The 19875-nt window shown below is 50.3% G+C and overlaps 1 protein-coding gene and 1 non-coding gene across 8 annotated transcripts in view; both read right to left on the bottom strand.

Moving 5' to 3' along the window:
• Positions 1-17183, bottom strand: part of POLR3E (RNA polymerase III subunit E) — a 38184-nt gene extending 21001 nt beyond the window's left edge. Inside the window, exons 1-5 of one of the 7 annotated variants that reach the window (XM_059154292.1) lie at positions 17025-17163; positions 6321-6553; positions 3909-3981; positions 2299-2349; positions 48-125 (exon numbers count right to left, since the gene is read on the bottom strand). In XM_059154292.1, coding sequence (XP_059010275.1) covers positions 48-125; positions 2299-2349; positions 3909-3944 — 165 coding nt within the window. In that variant the 5' untranslated portion in view covers positions 3945-3981; positions 6321-6553; positions 17025-17163. Of the gene's footprint in view, positions 1-47; positions 126-2298; positions 2350-3908; positions 3982-6320; positions 6554-17024 lie in introns of those variants that run through there. The other 6 variants (XM_059154293.1, XM_059154291.1, XM_059154294.1 and 3 more) reach the window with 6 other exon arrangements.
• A 166-nt stretch (positions 17184-17349) lies between these two features.
• TRNAL-AAG (transfer RNA leucine (anticodon AAG)) lies at positions 17350-17431 on the bottom strand. Its single transcript has one exon. It is a non-coding gene; the product is annotated as a tRNA-Leu (tRNA).
• Positions 17432-19875: the final 2444 nt, after the last annotated feature.

Raw genomic sequence — 19875 nt, 5'->3', positions numbered from 1 at the left:
CCGGTGTCCCCCTCCCCTCGGCCCCCTCCGTCAGAGGGCAGACCCACCTTCTGCTGCTTGGGCTTGATCTTGGCTGAAAGGTGTGGAATGTCATCGTAGGTCATCGAGGCCGGACGCACAGGGTACTGGGGAGGGGAAAGGAGCCGTCAGTCCACCCTGCCCAGGCTGGCCCCGCCTAGCCCAGAGTCGACACCAAGCAGAGACCTCTTGGTCTCCACCCGTGTCCCCTTTATATCGGCTCAATCCAGCTTCCTTCCAAAAGGCAATTTTCGAAGGCCTCTGACCTCCAAGGAACAGCCCTAAGCGTCAGGAACCCAAACAGGCCCCTCTCTGGTAATCCACAGAGCGCTGCCGGGCAGGCAAGAGTGAGGAGGCGGCAGGGGACATCCCGCCAAGGGCAGGGGACACGAGGCCACGGGCAGCACAGACGGAAGACCCGAGCAGTGCCGTGCTGCCGGCGGAGGACGGGGTGTGAAGACGTTGGTCCGCTCTCTCGCCGCCGCCTTGTACACTTTTCCATAACAAAAAGCTGCCGCTGACCCACTCAGCCCCATCTGGGCCCCAATGTCACCATGCCAAAAGCCGTTTTTATGTCACACTTAAATATACTGCTCTGGTCACTTGTTTGTTCTGAACATGCTGGGCACATCTGCCCACAACAGTCCTCCCAGAGGCACCTTCCCTTTCTCTGGCGCCGGACGGACACTAGTGGACGGATGAGTCACGGTTTGGACCCGCCCTCGAGAAGCTGTGCCCAGCGGAGCCCGTACCCCAACACGCTCTGGAAGGAGCCTGCTGGAGGCGTGGCAGCGCATACAGTGAACCCTCTGTGTGGGGGCCCTTTGGCTCTGCTACGTTCCAGCCCAAGGCAAAGGTGACTTCCTAAAAGCTTGCTCAGACAGCAACTCCTTGCTTCCTGGGCCAAGCTTATAGCAGCAGCAGGAAGAACAGTCTGGAGCCCCACTGGTCTGGCCTGAGCCCTCGCGGCTCTGCCACCTCCTGATCTCAGGCTGGGATGGGGCCGGGAAAGGGCAGGTGCTGGAATCAGGCCTGGGTTCTGGTCCCAACTCTGCCTCTTGCAGTGTATGGGCCGGGGCCAGCTCCTCACCACCGCCAGCGTGAACGTCCTCACCTCACTGGGCTGCTGGGGGCGGGGAACGAGGCAAAGGAAGCGGACACTGCCACACGGTCTGGGCCACCGCGAACACACACGGGGTCAGCTCCCCGCCAGCTCCCCGCCATTTGCAGGCAGCCAAGGACTCCAGTTCGGAAGGCCTGAAGGACAGGCTCCCAGCCCCAGAGGCCCCGGGCCTCTCTTCCCGGCTCGCATTTTGAGCAGCCCCACTGCTGCCCCGTCCTGGGCGGCGTGTGCAGCGGCTGGCCCCCTGCACCTCACCTTCTCATACGCAACATGGAAACCAAACACTTCAAACCATAACCTTCTTGTTCAAAATGCAAACAGTCGGCCTGCTCCTTTAAAGAAGAAACAATGTTTCCTTTGGATCTAGCAATTCCACTCCTAGGGATGTGCCCAACACCACCACCTGTCCACAGGGAAAACTTGCGAGAGATGCTCACCGCAGCACTGTTCGTAACAGCCCCAGCCGGAACCGACCCAGCCAGCCACCAGGGTGTGGGTAAACTCATCGTCCGCAAAAAGGAGTGCGGTACCGACACGTGCTAGAACATGAGTGAGCCTTTGAGACCATGCCACTAAGTAAGAGAAGCCACCTATGCCACGATTCCGTGTACATGAAATGTCCAGGACGGGCCGATCACAGCGCGAGAGAACAGGTTAACAGCTGCCGCGGGATGCAGGCAGGAATGAGGGACACGGGACAGAACTGTCCTAAAACAGACTGTAGAGCTGAGCTCTGGGCTGGGCTGGGCTCCGAGCACTTTGCACGGATTCATCCAACCTGCACGGTGACACCTCCGCGTGGGTAGTATAACTGCCACCATTTTGCAAATGAGCAAACAGACACAGAGAGCTTAAGGACGTTGCCCGGGGCTCACAGCTAAGTCACGATGGCACTGGGCCTCAACGCGCCTGCCGCTCTCCAGAGCCTGAACCACGACACTGTTCTGCCTCACGGCAGCCTTGGATTCCCCGTCTTCGGTATCAGAGACTACTGACCTGCCTGCCCACAGAAGCCAAAAGAACACCCCCCCACACCCCCGCCACCCACTCCACATTCTGGTGTCCAGAACCCTAAGCAAAGCTGAGGTTTCCCGGTACCCCCCACTCCCCACGCCCATGCCCTAGGAGGCCCCTTCACCCTCTGGTCTCACCATTACCTGAAACAGATAGAGCTTCTCTGCCAGACTTTTGGCCAAGTACACATCGATCTGGGAAAAAGGGAAGAATATTTCAACAGGAGACAGACAGGTGCCTGGCCAGAGTGGCCCTGCCCCTGCTCCCTGGATGTTAGGGTTCATGGTTCCTAGAGGCAGTGTGGGGGAGAAGGCTCAGCCACCACTAGAAACAGAGGGAACCGAGGCTCCAGCCTCCCGCTCTGCAGCTAGTGTTCCTGGCCCCGCTAGGTCTGCTGCAACCCAATAAAAATGGGCTTTCCGGGATGCCTGGGTGGCTCAGTTGGTTGGGCGACTGCCTTCGGCTCAGGTCATGATCCTGGATTCCCGGGATCGAGTCCCGCATTGGGCTCCCAGCTCCATGGGGAGTCTGCTTCTCTCTCTGACCTTCTCCTCGCTCATGCTCTCTCTCAAATAAATAAATAAAATCTTAAAAAAAAAAAAAAAAGGGCTTTCCACGAGGGCTGCTCAGATCACGATGCATCCTAGAGCCAGAGCAAATACTTTTCTGATGAGGCCGGGGCAGGGGAGAGCTTACGCACTTGCTGCACTTCCTCCCCGTGTCCTCCGCCACCTCCCCTGGACTGACCTGTCACCCACCTCAAGGTGGTCAGTAAGCCCATCTGAGAACGACCCGGCCCAACTCCTCCTCCTCGGCACCAACCGGCCTGCGCCGCCGTGCGGCACTTTGCCTCCCGGCTTCCTGGCTCTTCGCGCTAACCATGTTCTCTCCCACCACGGCTCTTCGCGCTAACCATGTTCTCTCCCACCACGGCTCTTCGCGCTAACCATGTTCTCTCCCACCGCCAGGCCTTAAGGAGGAGTGAAGGGCATCAGCGCAGGCGAAGCCTGTGTGAAGGGCATTCTAGGTGGAGGGAGCAGCATGTGCAAAGGCCCAGAGGCTCTAGGATGTGTCTGGATCTGGGCTGACTCTGGAACCTACCTCCCCACCATCTGCATCTTGGGTCTCCTTCTTTGTCAGATCCCAAGTTTCCCGAGGGCAGGACACTGCCTTGCTCACGGCTGTCATAGCCCCCAGCACATAGTGGATCCAGCGAACAACTGCTGAATGACTTCTGGGTAGGCCCAGGAAGAAGGAGGAGTTGTTGAGCCCATTCATTCATTCAACAAATCATCACTGGGTATCTACTGAGTGGCAGGCACTGAACTTGGCTTTGTGGACACCGTGGTCAAAGAAGAAAATCCCTCCCTCATGAAGCTTACATTCTAGGGAAAGGAGATTCTGTCTAGGGGACGGGGAGTGCTGTGACCAAGCACAGGGTGTAGCCAAGGGGGGCTGGGGAGGGCCAGGGAGGGTGTTCACGAGGCGGGTTGGGGGCCAGGGGTGGGATCAGGGAATCCTCTTTGACAAGGAAATGCTGGATCAGAGAATGGGAGGAAGCGAAAGTCTCAGCGAGGCAGTTATCTGGAGGAAGAGGGTTCCAGACAGAGGGAACAGACTGAGTTAGGGATCCCTAGAATACCAGCTGATGCCCGGCCAGCGCGATGGAAGAGCCCCAGCCCCGCTTCCTGCAGCGCTGCACCCGGGCACTGCTCCCTGGTAGCCCCGGCAGAGCGCGGGCAACAGCAGTTACCTCCTGTACGACTGGGTCATCCTCTTCATTGGCCATACTAGGGGGGACCAGCCGCACGATCCTCGGACTCGATCTGCAAGGGAGAGTAAGAGGCCTGAGTCAGTCAGCCATCCCGCCAACACCCCTGGGTGTCTCTGCTGCCACAGGCCTGCTCTGAGAGGGAGGAGCCGGAGACAAACAGGCACTGACCTCCTTTCTACAGCCTTCCTGGAATCAACAAGAGACGGCCCATTCTATACCCCAGTGGCCAGAACCAAACAGGAAGGTGAAACCACCAAGGCAGCACCTGGCGGCTACACCCGCGGGAAAGAATAAATGACCAGCTTTAAGGTTTCGTTGACCACTCACAGGAAAGAGGTCACTATCAGGCAGCAGATGGAGGCTGGCTGGTCCACAGCTGTGGTACAAGCACTGGAGCACTAACCGTGGGCCACAGGGAACCAGTAGGGGAGTCTGGCGTCCAGCAGGAAGAGCAGGCAGTCCCAAGGTTTTCCAGGGGGCTCGGTCTCTGGTATTTGACTTTCGAGCAGACTTCAAGCCCAACCCCCACGAGAGGATTCTGTTTGGTGTGTGTGACACAAAATGACCTTCTTCACAGACTTTAACGTATTCAACACACCAACCCTGCAAGGTGGCCCGACTGTCCCCATTTTCTAAGGGGGCACTGGACCTCGGGGATGCCGTGCACACGCGAGCCAGAGCCGCAGGGCACGCAGACGACGCACTGGGCTTCAAAGCCAGGCCAGCCAGGCTATCTGACTTCGGGTAACAGCCAGCAGTCGGGGAGCTCCAAGGGATGGGAAGGGCCTTCTGCCGGGAAGGAGGAGGGGGCACCTGGGCTGGACCCTGAAGGAGAGAAGGATCTGGACAAGCCACGACACCAGACGGTAAGGGATCCCAGGGGACTGGCCACACATCAAGCACCTGCAGCGGAGAAGGCTGCAGGTCTCCCCAGCAGAGGGAAGTCATTCCACGGGACTGACTCTTCCTAGTCCCAAAGGGAGGGGCTGGTTACTCAGATACCTTCAGAAGCCCAGCAGCCCCCAGGGCCCTAGTTCTGGGTTAGAACATCATGATTTTTGTTTTATCTACTTAACATCTGAGTTATTCAATATTTAAAAGGTGCAATACCTTCACCACAGGTGGGGTTCAAGGTCCTCTAAGCCCTCCGCCTGAGCTGTATGACCCGAAATCCGTTCATGCGTTCCAGATCCACGTTCCCAACTCAGGCTGCTCAGTCCCAATGCCAGCCTCATCCCCGAGCCCCTGCTCCCCTCACCGCACACAACTCCTGTCAGGCCCACCCTGAAGGCAGTCTGGGGTCCGGCCACCCCACGGCAGCCTCCCCCGTCCAGCCAGCTCCACTGCCGGCCTGCATGACAGCGACGCCCTAAATGATCTCCCTGCCCCACTTGCAACCTTACGATCTTCACCCAACCCCACAGCCAGCACCAGTGATGGCTCTGAAAACCCCATCAGCGCTCGCCACGCCTCTGCCTTCAAGGGCCTCCCGTCTGGTCCCCCTCAGGACAGACGCTGGAGTCTTTCTGGCCGACGCGCGGCTGCCTGCGCCCCTTCACCTCTCAGACCTCACCTCCCACAGCCCCTCCCTTCCTCTCCCCCCACCTCGGGCCTTGGTCACCACTGTACCCCCAGAGCCTCCCGGCTCCTGCCCTCACCTCTTCCAGGTTTTTGGCCACACCTCACCTCCTCACTGAGACCCACCCCGTCTAACCTACCCCAAATGGCAACACCCGCCGACAGTGCCCTTCCCTGCTCTGGTTTTCCCCAAAGCACGGATCACCACAGGACAGTTAACACCTCCGTTACTATTTTGTCCCCAGCCCCACTGCCACTAAACTGTAAGTGACACGGAGACTGAGATGCTAGTCTGTTCTGTCCCTTGCCATTCCCCGGAGCCCGCAGCAGACACTGCACACAGACCTGCTGTCTGAAGAAAGGAACCACAGAACGGCTATTTAACAGGGAGCTACCAGAGACTTTTGAGTGGAGGAAGATGTGGAGGACGCAAGACGGCAAACCCGAGGGAAGCCGACTGCCCCAGCAGTTACAGCCTGACGACAGGAGGAGGATCAGAAGGCCTAGACGGACAGTCCGAGGTGTGCGCTCCTGCCAGAAAGAGGCGCACGGATGGCAGAGCCCCAGGCCCTTCCCCATCCGCACTGGCTGCCAAGGGTCACAGGTGCACAGGGAGCCCAGCCTCTCTGCAGGGCTCTCTCTGCAGGCTGGGGGTCTTCCACGCGAGTCCGGGAACAGGTCATATGTACAAAGAGGTGTGGCCTGGGAGGTTCCCCAGACGCAATCATTCCTGAGAAACTGGCTCTCTCAGCTGTTACTGGGCTCTGCTGACCTCTCGCCCAGCCACCGAGGAACTCGAGGAGGAAGAGGTACCTGGAGTTGGGGCTCCTCCTCCACGGTGCAGACTAGGGTGATGGAGGGCTCTCACTTCCCCTCATCCTCCTGACCAACATCATCCAACTCCGAGGCTTCCCAAGTTCTCCGCCCAAGACCTACAGCCAGAAATCCACTGCACGCCGGAGCAGCAAGATGGCGAGGAGTAAGAGACCGAAATGCCATCAGGTCCCAGGAGCTGAGCCAGATAGTTACCAAACCATTCTGAACACCTACAAACGCAACAGGAGATAGAAGAGCAGCAACTGTAGGAAAAGAAAATCAACCACTTTCCGGAAGGTCGGACTTGTGGGAATGGGAGTGCCAAGCGATGAGAAGGCAGACCGCGGGGGAGGGGCGGCTCCCCAAGGCGGAGGCAGCCAGTCAGGACTTGTGGCCCTCACGTTGCTCCAGAGGCTAAGCGGGGCGTCGAGCCCTCACGGGGACAGTGTGGTCTCAGGACCCACAGGGTCACAGACCAACCGGGGTGTCTGGCTTTGGCAGAGCTGCCAGCTGTCGGAGCGGGGAAGCCAGACGCAGAGACGGGGCCGAGGAGTGCGCTCTGGGCTTGGGGTTACCTGAAACTGTGATCCAAGGCACAGCCGGACCACGGCTCTTCAAGCAGGGACCCCACAAGCGGCAGGTGCGGGGAGACTCCCTTCTTCCTCCTCTGGGAGGAGCGGGGCAGGAGCACCGTGCAGGAATCTGCTGGATTTGGAGACTCCAAACAGGGCCGGGCGCCAGAGACAGAAACGCGGGGTCACAGGCCAAGCGAGCCTGGAGCATGGTGGGAGCCCAGGGAGAGGGGAGGGACTGACCCCCCTTTTCTGAGGGCGCCCTGAGGAGCGGGGCCCGGAGTTCTAGGCAACCCGGGGCAGAGACTGGGAGGCCGCCGTCTTCACTCCCTACCTCGGAGCTCTACGGACAGCGGACAGCGGACAGCTTGGGAGCGAAGGCGCGCAGATTACACCGCCTGGCCCGGGCAAGGGCGGAACAACACCGCCTCGGGCAAAGACATTAGAGAATCACTGCAACAGGGCCCTCCTCGAGAAGATCGGCGAGAACATCCAGCCAAGGGGCGCCTGGGTGGCTCAGTGGGTTAAGCCTCTGCCTTTTGGCTCAGGTCATGATCTCAGGGTCCTGGGACTGAGCCCTGCACTGGGCTCTATGCCCGGTGGGAAGCCTGCTCCCCACCACCCCCCCCAACCTGCCTCTCTGCCTACTTGTATCTCTGTCAAATAAATAAATAAAATCTTAAAAAAAAAAAAAAAACTTTAAAAATTAAAAAAAAAATTTTTTCTCATTATATTTTTTAAAAATTTTCCACTTTCCTATTTTAATATATTTTAAACTATTTTATCTTATCAATACCTTTTAAAAATATTTTTAAATTCTCATTATTATAGTCACATTTTATACTGTAATTGTATTTAACCCTTTTTTTTAAAGATTTTATTTATTCATTTGACAGACAGAGATCACAAGTAGGCAGAGAGGCAGGCAGAGAGAGGGGGGGGGGAAGCAGGCTCCCTGCTGAGCAGAGAGCCCGAGCTCGATTCCATGACCTCGGGATCATGACCTGAGCAGAAGGCAGAGACTTTAACCCACTGAGCCACCCAAGCGCCCCTTTAACCTCATTTTTAATATACATATAAAGTTTTTTTTTCTTTAAATTTTGGGATACAATTTCTTCTAATAGATCAAAATATACCCTAAATCTAGCACATGGCTTTGTTCTAATCTCCGGCCTGATCACACTGGTTCCTTTTCTTTTCTCTTTTTTCAACCAACATATTACCTTACCAATTCCTTTTTTAGAATCTTTTTAAATTTTCATCTTTACAGTCATATTCCACCCCTTCATCATGTTTACCCTTATTTTTGTAATATATAAGTTTTTCTCTAAAATTTTGGGAGGTAGTTTCTTCTAACAGACCAAAATACATCCAGAATCAAGCGCGTGGCTTTGTTCTACTCACCAGTCTAATATCTATAGATTTTTTTTCTTTTTCCCCCTCCATTCTCCTCCCAGCCTCGGGTCTCCTCTGATTTGGTTAGTGTATATTTTTCTGGGGTCGTTGCTACCCTTTTAGTATTTCGTTCTCTCATTCATCTGTTCTTACCTGGATAAAATGACAAGGCGGAAAAACTCACCACAAAAGAAAAAATGAGAGGCAGTACCGACGGCTAAGGATCTAACCAATACGGACATTAGTAATACGTCAGAACTAGAGTTCAGAATGAGGATTATCAAGGTGCTAGCTGGGCTCAAAAAAGACACGGAAGATATTAGAGAATCCCTCTCTGAAGAAATAAAATCCCTTTCTAGAGAAAAAAAAGAACTAAAATCTAACCAAGTTGAAATTTTAAAAAAGCTATTAATGAGATGCAATAAAAAATGGAGCCTCTTACTGCTAGGATAAATGAGGCAGAAGAGAGAATTAGTGATATGGAAGACCAAATGATGGAGAATAAAGAAGCTGAGTAAAAGAGAGACAAACAACTAGTGGACCACGAGGGGAGAATTCGAGAGATAAGTGATACCATAAGACAAAACAGTATTAGAGTAATTGGGATCCCAGAAGAAGAAGGGGGGGGGGGGGCAGAAGGTATACTGGAGCAAATTATAGCAGAGAATTTCCCTGAAGTAAAAAAGCATCAAAATCCAGGAAACACAGAGAACCCCCTCAAAATCAGTAAGAACAGGTCCACAATCTGTCATCAAATAGTAAAACTTACAAGTCTCAGTGACAAAGAGAAAATCCTGAAAGCAGCTCAGGACAAGAGGACTGAACATACAATGGTAGAAATATTAGATTGACAGCAGACTTATCCACAGAGACCTGGTAGGCCAGAAAGTACTGGCATGATATATTCAGAGCACTAAACTAGAAACATATGCAGCCAATAATACTACATCCAGCTAGGCTGTCACTGAAAATAGGAGGAGAGATAAAAAGCATCCAGGACAAACAAAATCTAAAAGAATTTGCAAACACCAAACTAGCACTACTGGAAATACTGAAAGGGGTCCTCTAAGCAAAGAAGTAACAGACCAGAAAGGAACAGATACAATATACAGTAACAATCACCTTACAGGCAATACAATAGCACTAAATTTGTACCTTTCAATAGTTACCCTGAATGTAAAAGGGCTAAATGCCCCAATCAAAAGACACAAGGTATCAGAATGGGGGTGGGGGGTGGGGGGACAAACAGACAAACAAAAAAACACACAGACCCATCAATATGCTGTCTACAAAAAACTCATTTTAGACCCAAAGACACCTCCAGATTTAAAGTGAGGGGGTGGAAAACAATTTACCATGCTAATGGACATCAAAAGAAAGCTGGGGTGGCAATCCTTATATTAGATAAATTAGATTTTAAGCCAAAAACTATAATAAGAGATGAGGAAGGACACTATATCATACTTAAAGGGTCTGCCCAACAAAAAGATCTAACCATTTTAAATATCTATGTCCCTAACACGGGAGCAGCCAATTATATAAACAAATTAATAACAAAATCAAAGAACCACATTGACAGTAATACAATAATAATAGCGGATTTTAACACTCCCTCTTACTGAAATGGACACATCATCTAAGCAAAAGATCAACAAGGAAATAAAGGCTTTACATGACACACTGGACCAGACGGACATCACAGATATATTTAGAACATTCCATCCCAAAACAGAATACACATTCTTCTCTAACATGGAACATTCTCCAGAATAGATCACATCCTGGGTCACAAATCAGCTCTCAACCAGTACCAAAAGACTGGGATCATTCCCTGAATATTTTCAGACCACAATGCTCTGAGCTAGAACTCAATCACAAGAGGAAATCTGGAAAGAACTTAATACATGCAGGCTGAAGAGCATCCTGCTAAGGAATGAATGGTCCACCAGGATATTAAAAGAATTTTAAAAATTCATGGAAACAAAGGAAAATGAAAACACAACTGTTCAAAATCTTTGGGACACAGTAAAGGTGGTCCTGAGAGGAAAGTGTATACCAATACAAGCCTTTTTCAAGAAACAAGAAAGATCTCAAGTACACAACCTAACCCCAAACCTAAAGGAGTTGGAGAAAGAATAGCAATGAACGCCTAAACCAAGCAGGAGAAGAGAAATAATAAAGATCAGAGCAGAAAGCAATGAAATAGAAACCAAAAGAACAGTAGAAAAGAGCAACGAAACTAGGAGCTGGTTCTCTGAAAGGATTAACAAGATTGATAAACCCCTGGCCAGACTTATCAAAAAGAAAAGAGAAGGGGAGCCTGGGTGGCTCAGTGGGTTAAAGCCTCTGCCTTCGGCTCAGGTCATGATCCCAGGGTCCTGGGATTGAGCCCCACATTGGGCTCTCTGCTCGGCAGGGAGCCTGCTTCCCTTCCTCTCTCTGCCTGCCTCTCTGCCTCCTTGTGATCGATCTCTCTCTCTCTGTCAAATAAATAAAGAAAGAAAATCTTAAAAAAAAAAAAAGGAAAGAAAGAAAAGAAAAGAGGAAGGACCCAAATTATAAAATCATGAATGAAAGAGAAGAATTCACAACCAACACCAAAGAAATACAAACAATTACAAAAACATATTATGAGCAACTATACACCAGCAAATTTGACAATCTGGAAGAAATGGATGCATTCCTAGAGACTATAAACTACCACAACTGAACCAGGAAGAAATAGAAAACCTGAACAGACCCATAACCAGTAAGGAGATTGAAACAGTCTTTAAAAACCTCCCCAAAAACAAGAGCCCAGGGCCAGATGGCCTCCCAGGGGAATTCTACCAAATGTTTACAGAATTAATATCTGTTCTCCTGAAACTGTTCCAAAAAACAGAAATGGAAGGAAAATTTCCAAACTCATTGTATGAGGCATTACCTTGATCCCAAAACCAGACAAAGACCCCATCAAAAAGAATTACAGACCAATATCCTTGATGGACACAGATGCAAAAATTCTCACCAAAATATTAGCCAATAGGATCCAACAGTACATTAAAAGGATTATTCACCATGACCAAGTGGGATTTATTCCTGGGCCGCAAGGTTGGTTCAACATCCACAAATCAATGTGATAGAATACATTAATAAAAGAAAGAACAAGAACCATATGATATCACAACGGACACTGAAAAAGCATTTGACAAAGTACAGCATTCTTCTTGATCAAAAGTCTTCACAGTGTAGACACAGAAGGTTCATACCTCACTATCATTAAAGCCATCTATGAAAAACCCACATCGAATATCATTGTCAATGGGGATAAACTGAGAGCTCTTCCCCTAAGGTCAGGAACACAGCAGGGATGTCCACTAACACTGCTATGTCAACATAGCACTAGAAGTCCTAGCCTCAGCAATCAGACAACGAAAACAAATAAAAGGCATCCAAATCGGCAAAGAAATCAAACTCTCACTCTTTGCAGACGATATGATACTTTATGTGGAAAACCCGAAAGACTCCACTCCAAAACTGCAAGAACTCATATAGGAATTCAATAAAGTGTCAGGATATAAAAATCATTGCACAGAAATCAGTTGCATTTCTGTACACCAACAGCAAGACAGAAGAGAAAAAAAAGGGAGTCGATCTCATTTGCAATTGCACCCAAAACCGTAAGATACCTAGGAATAAACCTAACCAAAGAGGCAAAGAAACTGTACTCAGAAAACTATAAAGTACTCATGAAAGAAATTGAGGAAGACACAAAGAAATGGAAAAATGTTCCATGCTCACGGATTGGAAGAACAACTATTGTGAAAATGTCTATGCTACCTAAAGCAATCTACACATTTAGCGAGATCCCTATCAAAATACCATCCATTTTCTTCAAAGAAATGGAACAAATAATCCTAAAATATATATGGAATGAGAAAAGACTGAATAGTCAGAGGAATTTTGAAAAAGAAAGCCAAAGTTGGCGGCATCACAACTCCAGATCTCAAGCTCTATTACAAAGCTGTCATCATCAAGACAGTATGGTACTGGCACAAAAACAGACACACAGACCAATGGAACAAAATAGAGAGCCCAGAAAATGGACCCTCAACTCTATGGTTAACTAATCTTCAACAAAACAGGAAAAAATGTCCAATGGAAAAAAGAGAGCCTCTTTAACAAATGGTGTTGGGAAAATTGGACAGCCACGTGCAGAAGAATGAAACTGGACCATTTCCTTACACTACACACAAAAATAGACTCAAAATGGATGAAAGACCTCAATGTAAGACAAGAATCCATCAAAATCCTTGAGAAGAACACAGGCAGCAACCTCTCTGACTTCAGCCCCTGCAACTTCTTCCTAGAAACATCACCAAAGGCAAGGGAAACAAGGGCGAAAATGAACTATTGGGACTTCATCAAGATCAAAAGCTTTAAAAAAATAATAAAATAAAAATAAATTTTAAAAAATCAAAAGCTTTTGCACAGCAAAGGAAACAGTCAATAAAACCAAAAGACAACTGACAGAATGTGAGAAGATATTTGCAAATGACATATCAGATAAAGGTCTAGTATCCAAAATCTATAAAGAACTTATCAAACTCAACACCCAAAGAACAAATAATCCAATCAAGAATTGGGCAGAAGGGGCGCCTGGGTGGCTCAGTGGGTTAAAGCCTTTGCCTTCAGCTCAGGTCATGGTCCTGAGGTTCTGGGATCGAGCCCCACATTGGGCTCTCTGCTGGGCAGGGAGCCTGCTTCCTCCTCTCTCTCTGCCTGCTTCTCTGCCTACTTGTGATCTCTGTCTGTCAAATAAATAAATAAAATCTTAAAAAAAAAAAAAAAAAAAAAGAATTGGGCAGAGGACATGAACAGACATTTCTGCAAAAAAAACATCCAGATGGCCAACAGACACATGAAAAAGTGCTCAACATCACTCGGCATCAGGGAAATACAAATCAAAACCACAATGAGATACCACCTCACACCAGTCAGAATGGCTAAAATTAACACATGAGGAAATGACAGATGCTGGCAAGGATGCGGAGAAAGAGGAACCCTCCTACGCTGTTGGTGGGAAGGCAAGCTGGTTCAGCCACTCTGGAAAACAGTATGGAGGTTCCTCAAAAAGTTGAAAATAGAATTACCCTATGACCCAGCAATGGCACTACTGGGTATTTACCCGAAAGATACAAATGTAGAGATCTGAAGGGGCACGCACCCCAATGTTTATAGCAGCAATGTCCACAATAGTCAAGCTGTGGAAAGAACCTAGATGTCCATCAACAGATGAATGGACAAAGAAGATGTGATATATATATATATATATACACATACACACACAATTGAATACTATGCAGCCATCAAAAGAAATGAAATCTGGCCATTTGCAATGACATGGATGAAACTAAAGGGTATTATGTAATCGAAGTAAGTCAATCTGAGAAAGACAATTATCATATGATCTCTCTGATATGAGGAATTTGAAAGCAGGGCAGGGGGTCCTAAGGGGAAAGGGAAAAATGAAACAAGATGGGATCAGGAGGGAGACAAACCATAAGAGACTCTTAATCTCACAAAACAGAGGGTCGCTGGGGGGTGAGGGGAGAGGGTGGCTGGGTGATGGACACTGGGAAGGGTATGTGCTATGGTGAGTGCTGTGAAACGTTGAGCCTAGCGATTCACAGACATGTACCCCTGGGACAAATAATACATTATATGTTAATTAAAAAATAAAGAGAAAAAAAAAACCCACCGCAGATCAGCGACCCTGAACATGCACGCAATTACAAAACTAAATCAAGGTTTCACATAAGCGTAAGTGCCCCTGTTGGATGTGATGCAGGTTTCACATAAGCGTAAGTGCCCCTGTTGGAGGTGATGCAGTGAGGTTTTCTGCCCTCATTCTTTGAAATTAAACATGCTGGTTACAATCCTCCAAAGTGGTTTCACATCCCACTAATAAAAAAAAAAAATTTAAGTAATCTCTATGCCGAACGTGGGGCCTGAACTCAACACCCCGCCGTGCTCTACAACTGAGCCAGCCGGCACCACTCACGAATCAATCTTGACCCGTGACTGACAAGCGCCGCTCCAACAAGCCTCCCCGAGGTTCTCTCGGCTACCTCCAGTCCGCCCTGAAACAGCCACAGCTGTCCTTGCAAACGAGTAAATCACATCATTCTCCCGCTCAAAACCCTTCACCTGCCACATAGAATAAAATCTAAAGTCCATTCCATGGCCTCAAGGCCTTATGTGATCTTGCCCCTGCCTTTCCCTCACCATCCACAAGGCCAGGTGGCCATCTGCCGGGCCTCCAAAAGTTGAGTCCCCCCCACAGTCTGTCTCAGGACCTTTGCATGACAACTGCTTTTCCCAGGTCTTTTCAAAGCGGGCTGCTTTTCGGTAGATATTCCGCTGCCAGCCCCTCCTAGAGGCAAGTTCCCTGGCGCCCACCGGAAAGAGCCCTCCCAACCAGCTCAGAGTCAGGACCACCCCTCCCTGTTTCCTTTCCTTCACGGTTCTCACCGTCTGGAACTATCTAGTCTGTCTGCCTTTGTGCTGCCTGCCTCCTGCACTGGAATAGAAGCTCCACGGGGCCTGGCAGTTACCTCAACCATAAAGTAGAGATCATTATACTCACTTCATCAAGTTGTTATAAGGATTATTATCTCTTTTCAAAATCCATGCTGTTCTCCCAATACCTAGAACAGTGCCTGGCATGAAGTGGACGCTCAATACAGTACAAAGAACAAATAAATGAACGCGTGAAATCAGGCGGTTACAGACCGTTCACCAGCCGCATCCAGACACTGGCGGACTCATGGTTTGGGTCTCACAGACATTTGCAGACAGACAGGGGCTGTGGCCCAGGCAGAAGCAGACCTTCCAGCCGCAAGCCAAGCTTCTCCAACTGAAGCGACCACCTGTGACCAACCTGGGTGTCCTGTGGCCATCATGGTACTCTGGGGGCAGTGGCTGTGCCCTTCAGCACTCGAAATTTCCTCCAGGAGGGAGCTGCCAACTAAGGGAAAGGAGACAAGGACCCCAGGTGGAGGGAAGGAGGGGTTCCCAGCTAAGGAAATACCCCAGTGCCACCCCTGGGGGCATCCCGGTGCACCTGGGAATGGAACCGGTCAGACAATCGGAAATGCGGAGGCATCTCCAAGGTCTCTCTAGCTACTGGAGGGAGAAGACCAAGTACGATGCAGTTAAGAGGAAAGGACCCCAAGGACAAACCGTCTCAAGGCCTGGATTCTAAATGCCTGTGTGTGTCTCTGGCAAGACATCTCCCCGCTCTGGGTCGCCTCAGCTTCCACCTGTGTGAATGCATTAACCCTTAACCAGCATCAGCCCCTTCTCCGAGGACTTCACACATGTTCTCATCCTCTCAACGGTCCTCTACGTCAAGAGTCATCCTTGCCAGTTAAGAAACCAGGGAACTCGGATCCAGAGAGTAGGGAATTCTGCCCAGGGTCGCTGTGCCGGAGAACCGCAGAGCCAGAGCGGAAGCCCAGGTCCGGCTGATGTCAACCACCCGGATTCTTAACCACGAGGCTGCACCCCTCGTCCAGGAAAGGCACTATGGGATAGTGGGGAAGAGCCTGGCTGCTCAGCACCAGACGCCACCGGTTCAAATCCCACCTCCGCTACTTCCGATCCGGGGCCGGCTGCGAGCGGTCTGGACGGGGCCAAGTCTCGCTCTTTTCATCCCTTTCAAAGGGGGGATAAGAAAAGGACTCAACCTCCCCAGGGGCTGCGGTGAGGCTTAACGAAGGGTCATAAATGGAACCTGCGGAGAGCTTTGTTATTACTTGGCAACATGTTTGTTTTTTGGTTTTTGGGGTTTTTTTTCCCCCCCAGGTCGGAGAGCACACCGCGGCCACAAATCAAACCCCGCAGAGCCGGGGCTGCTGGCGTCTCCCCCGAGTCGGCCGACCCACCGCAACCCGACCAAGGCCGCTGGATTTTCCTGATCCCCGTTTCACAGGGGACGAAACGCTGGCGATGGAGACGACCTCCTCGTCGCCCTCCGACTCTAAAGCGGCGCAGAACCCAACCCACGACCTTGCTCGCGTACGGGCCGCCCGGCCGTGCGTCCCGGCCGACTCGTCCCCCGAGCCCACGGTCGCGGCCGTCCCCGCGGCGCCACGCTGGCTGTCCGCGAACGCTGCATGGCGGCCCGAAGACGTGAAGGAGACGCGTCGGGCCCGGCCCGGCCCGGCCGCGCGGAGGCTGCTCGGGCTCAGGGCGAGCAGGGGGGGCCGGGGCACGCTTGGGTAGCGCCCGCCCTGTCCGGCGGGGACGGGCCGCCAGCCCCGGGCCACCCTGTCCAATGGGTCCCGCCTCCCTCGCAGGCGGTCGGGCCCCCTCTCACGCCCACCGCCCGGCCATCGCCACGAGCCGCCGCGCGGGCGGGACACCGGCCGCCTTCGGACAGGCGCTCCCGCAGGAGGCCGGCCGGGGCCGGGCGGAGCACCGCGGCGGGACCCTGAGTCAGCGCCGGCAGCCTCGGCCGCGACATCCCCGACTGCCGGGCCGGGCCGGGCCGAGGTCGGAGCCTGCGGCCGGCCCGGGGCCACGGTAGCGGGCTGCCCGTCCCTCCCGCCGCCCGAGGCCCGGGAGGCTCCCCAGACCCCGAGCTCCGCGCGGCGCGGGCCTCCCGGCCTACTCGGCAGCCCGGCCCAGGCCCACCTCGCGAGTGCGGCCCCGCTCCAGAGCCGGCGTGCGCTGCCTTCTGGCCACTCACCTCTCCGCGGGGGCCGCGCGCGGGCGGCGGCAACGGCCCAGGGACCCGCGGGCTGCAGAGGCGGCGGCGGCCCGGCTCTTCTCTTAGGCGGCGGCCATGTTGCTGGCGGAGAAACTCCAGCGGACACGTGGGGGGAGCGGGGCCGGGCCTCACGCTTCCTTTTACCCACAATGCCCCGCCCCGACGCGCACAGGCGCGCCTCCTCGCCGCTCCATTCATGCCGGCCGCGGGCCGGGTCAGGCAGCAGGGGGCGCTGATGATCCGGCAAAAGAACAGAAAACGGACACTCCCCCGCCCAGGCGGCGAGGACAAAAGTGAGACATCCTGGCAGCGGTGGGATTCGAACCCACGCCCCCGAAGAGACTGGAGCCTTAATCCAGCGCCTTAGACCGCTCGGCCACGCTACCCAGCTGGTAAGATGCTCTTCCAGGAAGCTACTTAATACTTTACTGAGCAAATTTCACGGACGTTTCTAGTCCTTTGCCTGATTTTGATGGACTTAATTTTGAATGTGTCATGTATTTTAAAATAAATCATTTGCTCCAATAATTGCACCCAGATTCGTTTCAAATAGGTTTTAGAGCAAAAAGCAGCTTAAGAATCTGCGTTCTGGGTCGGCTGTTTAATCCGGAGATCTCAGAAGGAGCCACGTATCTCCGTGGAAATGACGGATTCCAGCAGTGATTCTCCCTAGGGGCTACGAAAACCAAATCGGGGGAGCTGGTGTAAGCAGTTTACTCTGAAACGCTATGAGTTTTAATGTTTAGTTACTCAAAAAGTAAGTGAATTATTGCAAAATATTTACACTTTGCAGATAAGTTATAATGCTCTTTTATCTTTGACCCTAAGTCCCAGCCACAGAGGTAACCAACTTAGTAACTATCTTTCTGGATTTTCTGCTGTGAATGTATGTGGATTTTTTGGGATATATTCATATGCATACATAGATACCCATAGAGAATTGATGTTTTGTTTTTTATTGTGTATGGGTTTTTACATAAATATTATCATACTATTACTCTTAATCTGCAACTGTTTTTTCACCCAAATATACTTTTAAAATTTCTATCCATGTTAATGGAAATAGATATTTAAAAATATAGAAAAAGTACAAAGAAAAAATAATCACCCACATTCTCACCACCTAATATTGTGGCATTTCACTTCCAGTTCTTTTCCTACGTACATACTTTTCATTAAAAGTTATTCAGGAAACAATATAAATATGCTGTCCTTTTAAAAATCCATTTGAAAATATACTAGAGCATTAAACATTTTTTTAAATAAAAATATACTAGACCTTTACAAATTAAAAATAAATCCTCCTTCCCAAACATCCTACCTTGGCTATGACTATTATTATGACTTGATGTGTATTCAATCCATTTTTTATCCCTTCATATCTATATATATTTATATCTATAGATACAGATATTTGTGTATTTATACATATATTCTCATGAACAATATATAGAATGGTCTTCTGTATGTTTTCCATTTTTGTAAATATTATTGTGCCAAGATCATTCTGAAACATATTCCTCTACTCCAACATTATGAGTTCTATTACCAATGCATAGAGATTTTATTCCACGATGTGAATATGGACCTTTTAGTTGTTTATATTATTGTTATATTCAAGTTTCTGGTTAATATCTAACTAGCACACACCCTAACATCTGGGCATTCCATATCTCTCCTTATCTTCAATTCCTCCTCAACTGAGTTTTTCCCCATCTACTTTTAACATAAGTATTGATAGGCAACGATTTCATTGCATCAGGAGAGTTTGTTGCTTTTAAAGGAATTTTTAAAGAAATACAGTAGCAGCCATCTATTGAGGACACACACTAGCCATTGTGGGGGATTCAGAGCTAAATGAGGAATAGTTCTTAAGATCAAAAGAGGCATTCATCTAGTCGCAGTGTTTTAGTACTAGGAGGGACTTTGTGAGTTGTGTGCCGAGTTTTCCAAAAGGAAATATCCTCATGGTAAAGGCTAATTGCTGGAAGATCTGCCTAATCTCACTCTTCTAAGAATTGCCTGCACTGCCCAGAGAGCGGATCCCTGGCAATCCCCTCAGTGCTGTGCCCCCATCCCTGCCCATGGTGTGCATGGGCAGGGGTGTCTGTGGTAGATACAGCACTCGGGTCAGACCAATCAGAGCCTCTTTTGAGATTCTGAACTGAGACATGGTGGTTTCCCGATTTGTTAATTTTAATGTGTTCAGTGTTAGAGTGTCAAGGATTAGGGTCTAAGACTGACAGGAGCATGGGAGAAAGGTAGATTTGGGATGGCCATATTCTGGGAAATAGATTGGAGAAGTAGAGAAGGCCCGTGCGTGGGGGGAGAAGAGAATGATACAAGCAGAAGAACAGAGTCATAGAGAAATCCTGAAGGTTTTCCGGCTCCCACCTCAAGACCCTTCCTAGGACCCAGTGGGATTCACATTTGCGGAGATATCCTTTTATCATTACAATAAATGCCCCTCATCGGCTCAAGCTAGTGCTACCTTGTAGCTGGCCATCATAAGAAATAAACTCCGCTTGTATGGTAGGGGCTCAGATGAAGCTAGAGGTATTTCTGACAGAAGATTCTGGAGCAATTCAGGTCTGTCCCTACTAATATTATACTGAACGGGGTACTTAACAGGCATCCTGCACAGATGCAGGCTGATTCTGAAAGGCAGAGCCCCAGGCCTCCCTTGGGGAGTTTCTTGTAGGGTCGAAGCGCCCTTACACAGCTGTCTGTGACAATCAGATGCAAACCTAAAAAGCAGGAGAAGCAGAATGTTGTATCAGAACTCCCGGACCTGCATCCCAGCAGCTTTAAACCGGGGAGACGGAAGGAA

The sequence above is a fragment of the Mustela lutreola genome, chromosome 17 (genome assembly GCF_030435805.1).
Source record: "Mustela lutreola isolate mMusLut2 chromosome 17, mMusLut2.pri, whole genome shotgun sequence".
In the NCBI taxonomy this organism is placed as follows: Eukaryota; Metazoa; Chordata; class Mammalia; order Carnivora; family Mustelidae; genus Mustela; species Mustela lutreola.
This window is presented reverse-complemented; position numbering and strand designations above follow the sequence as displayed.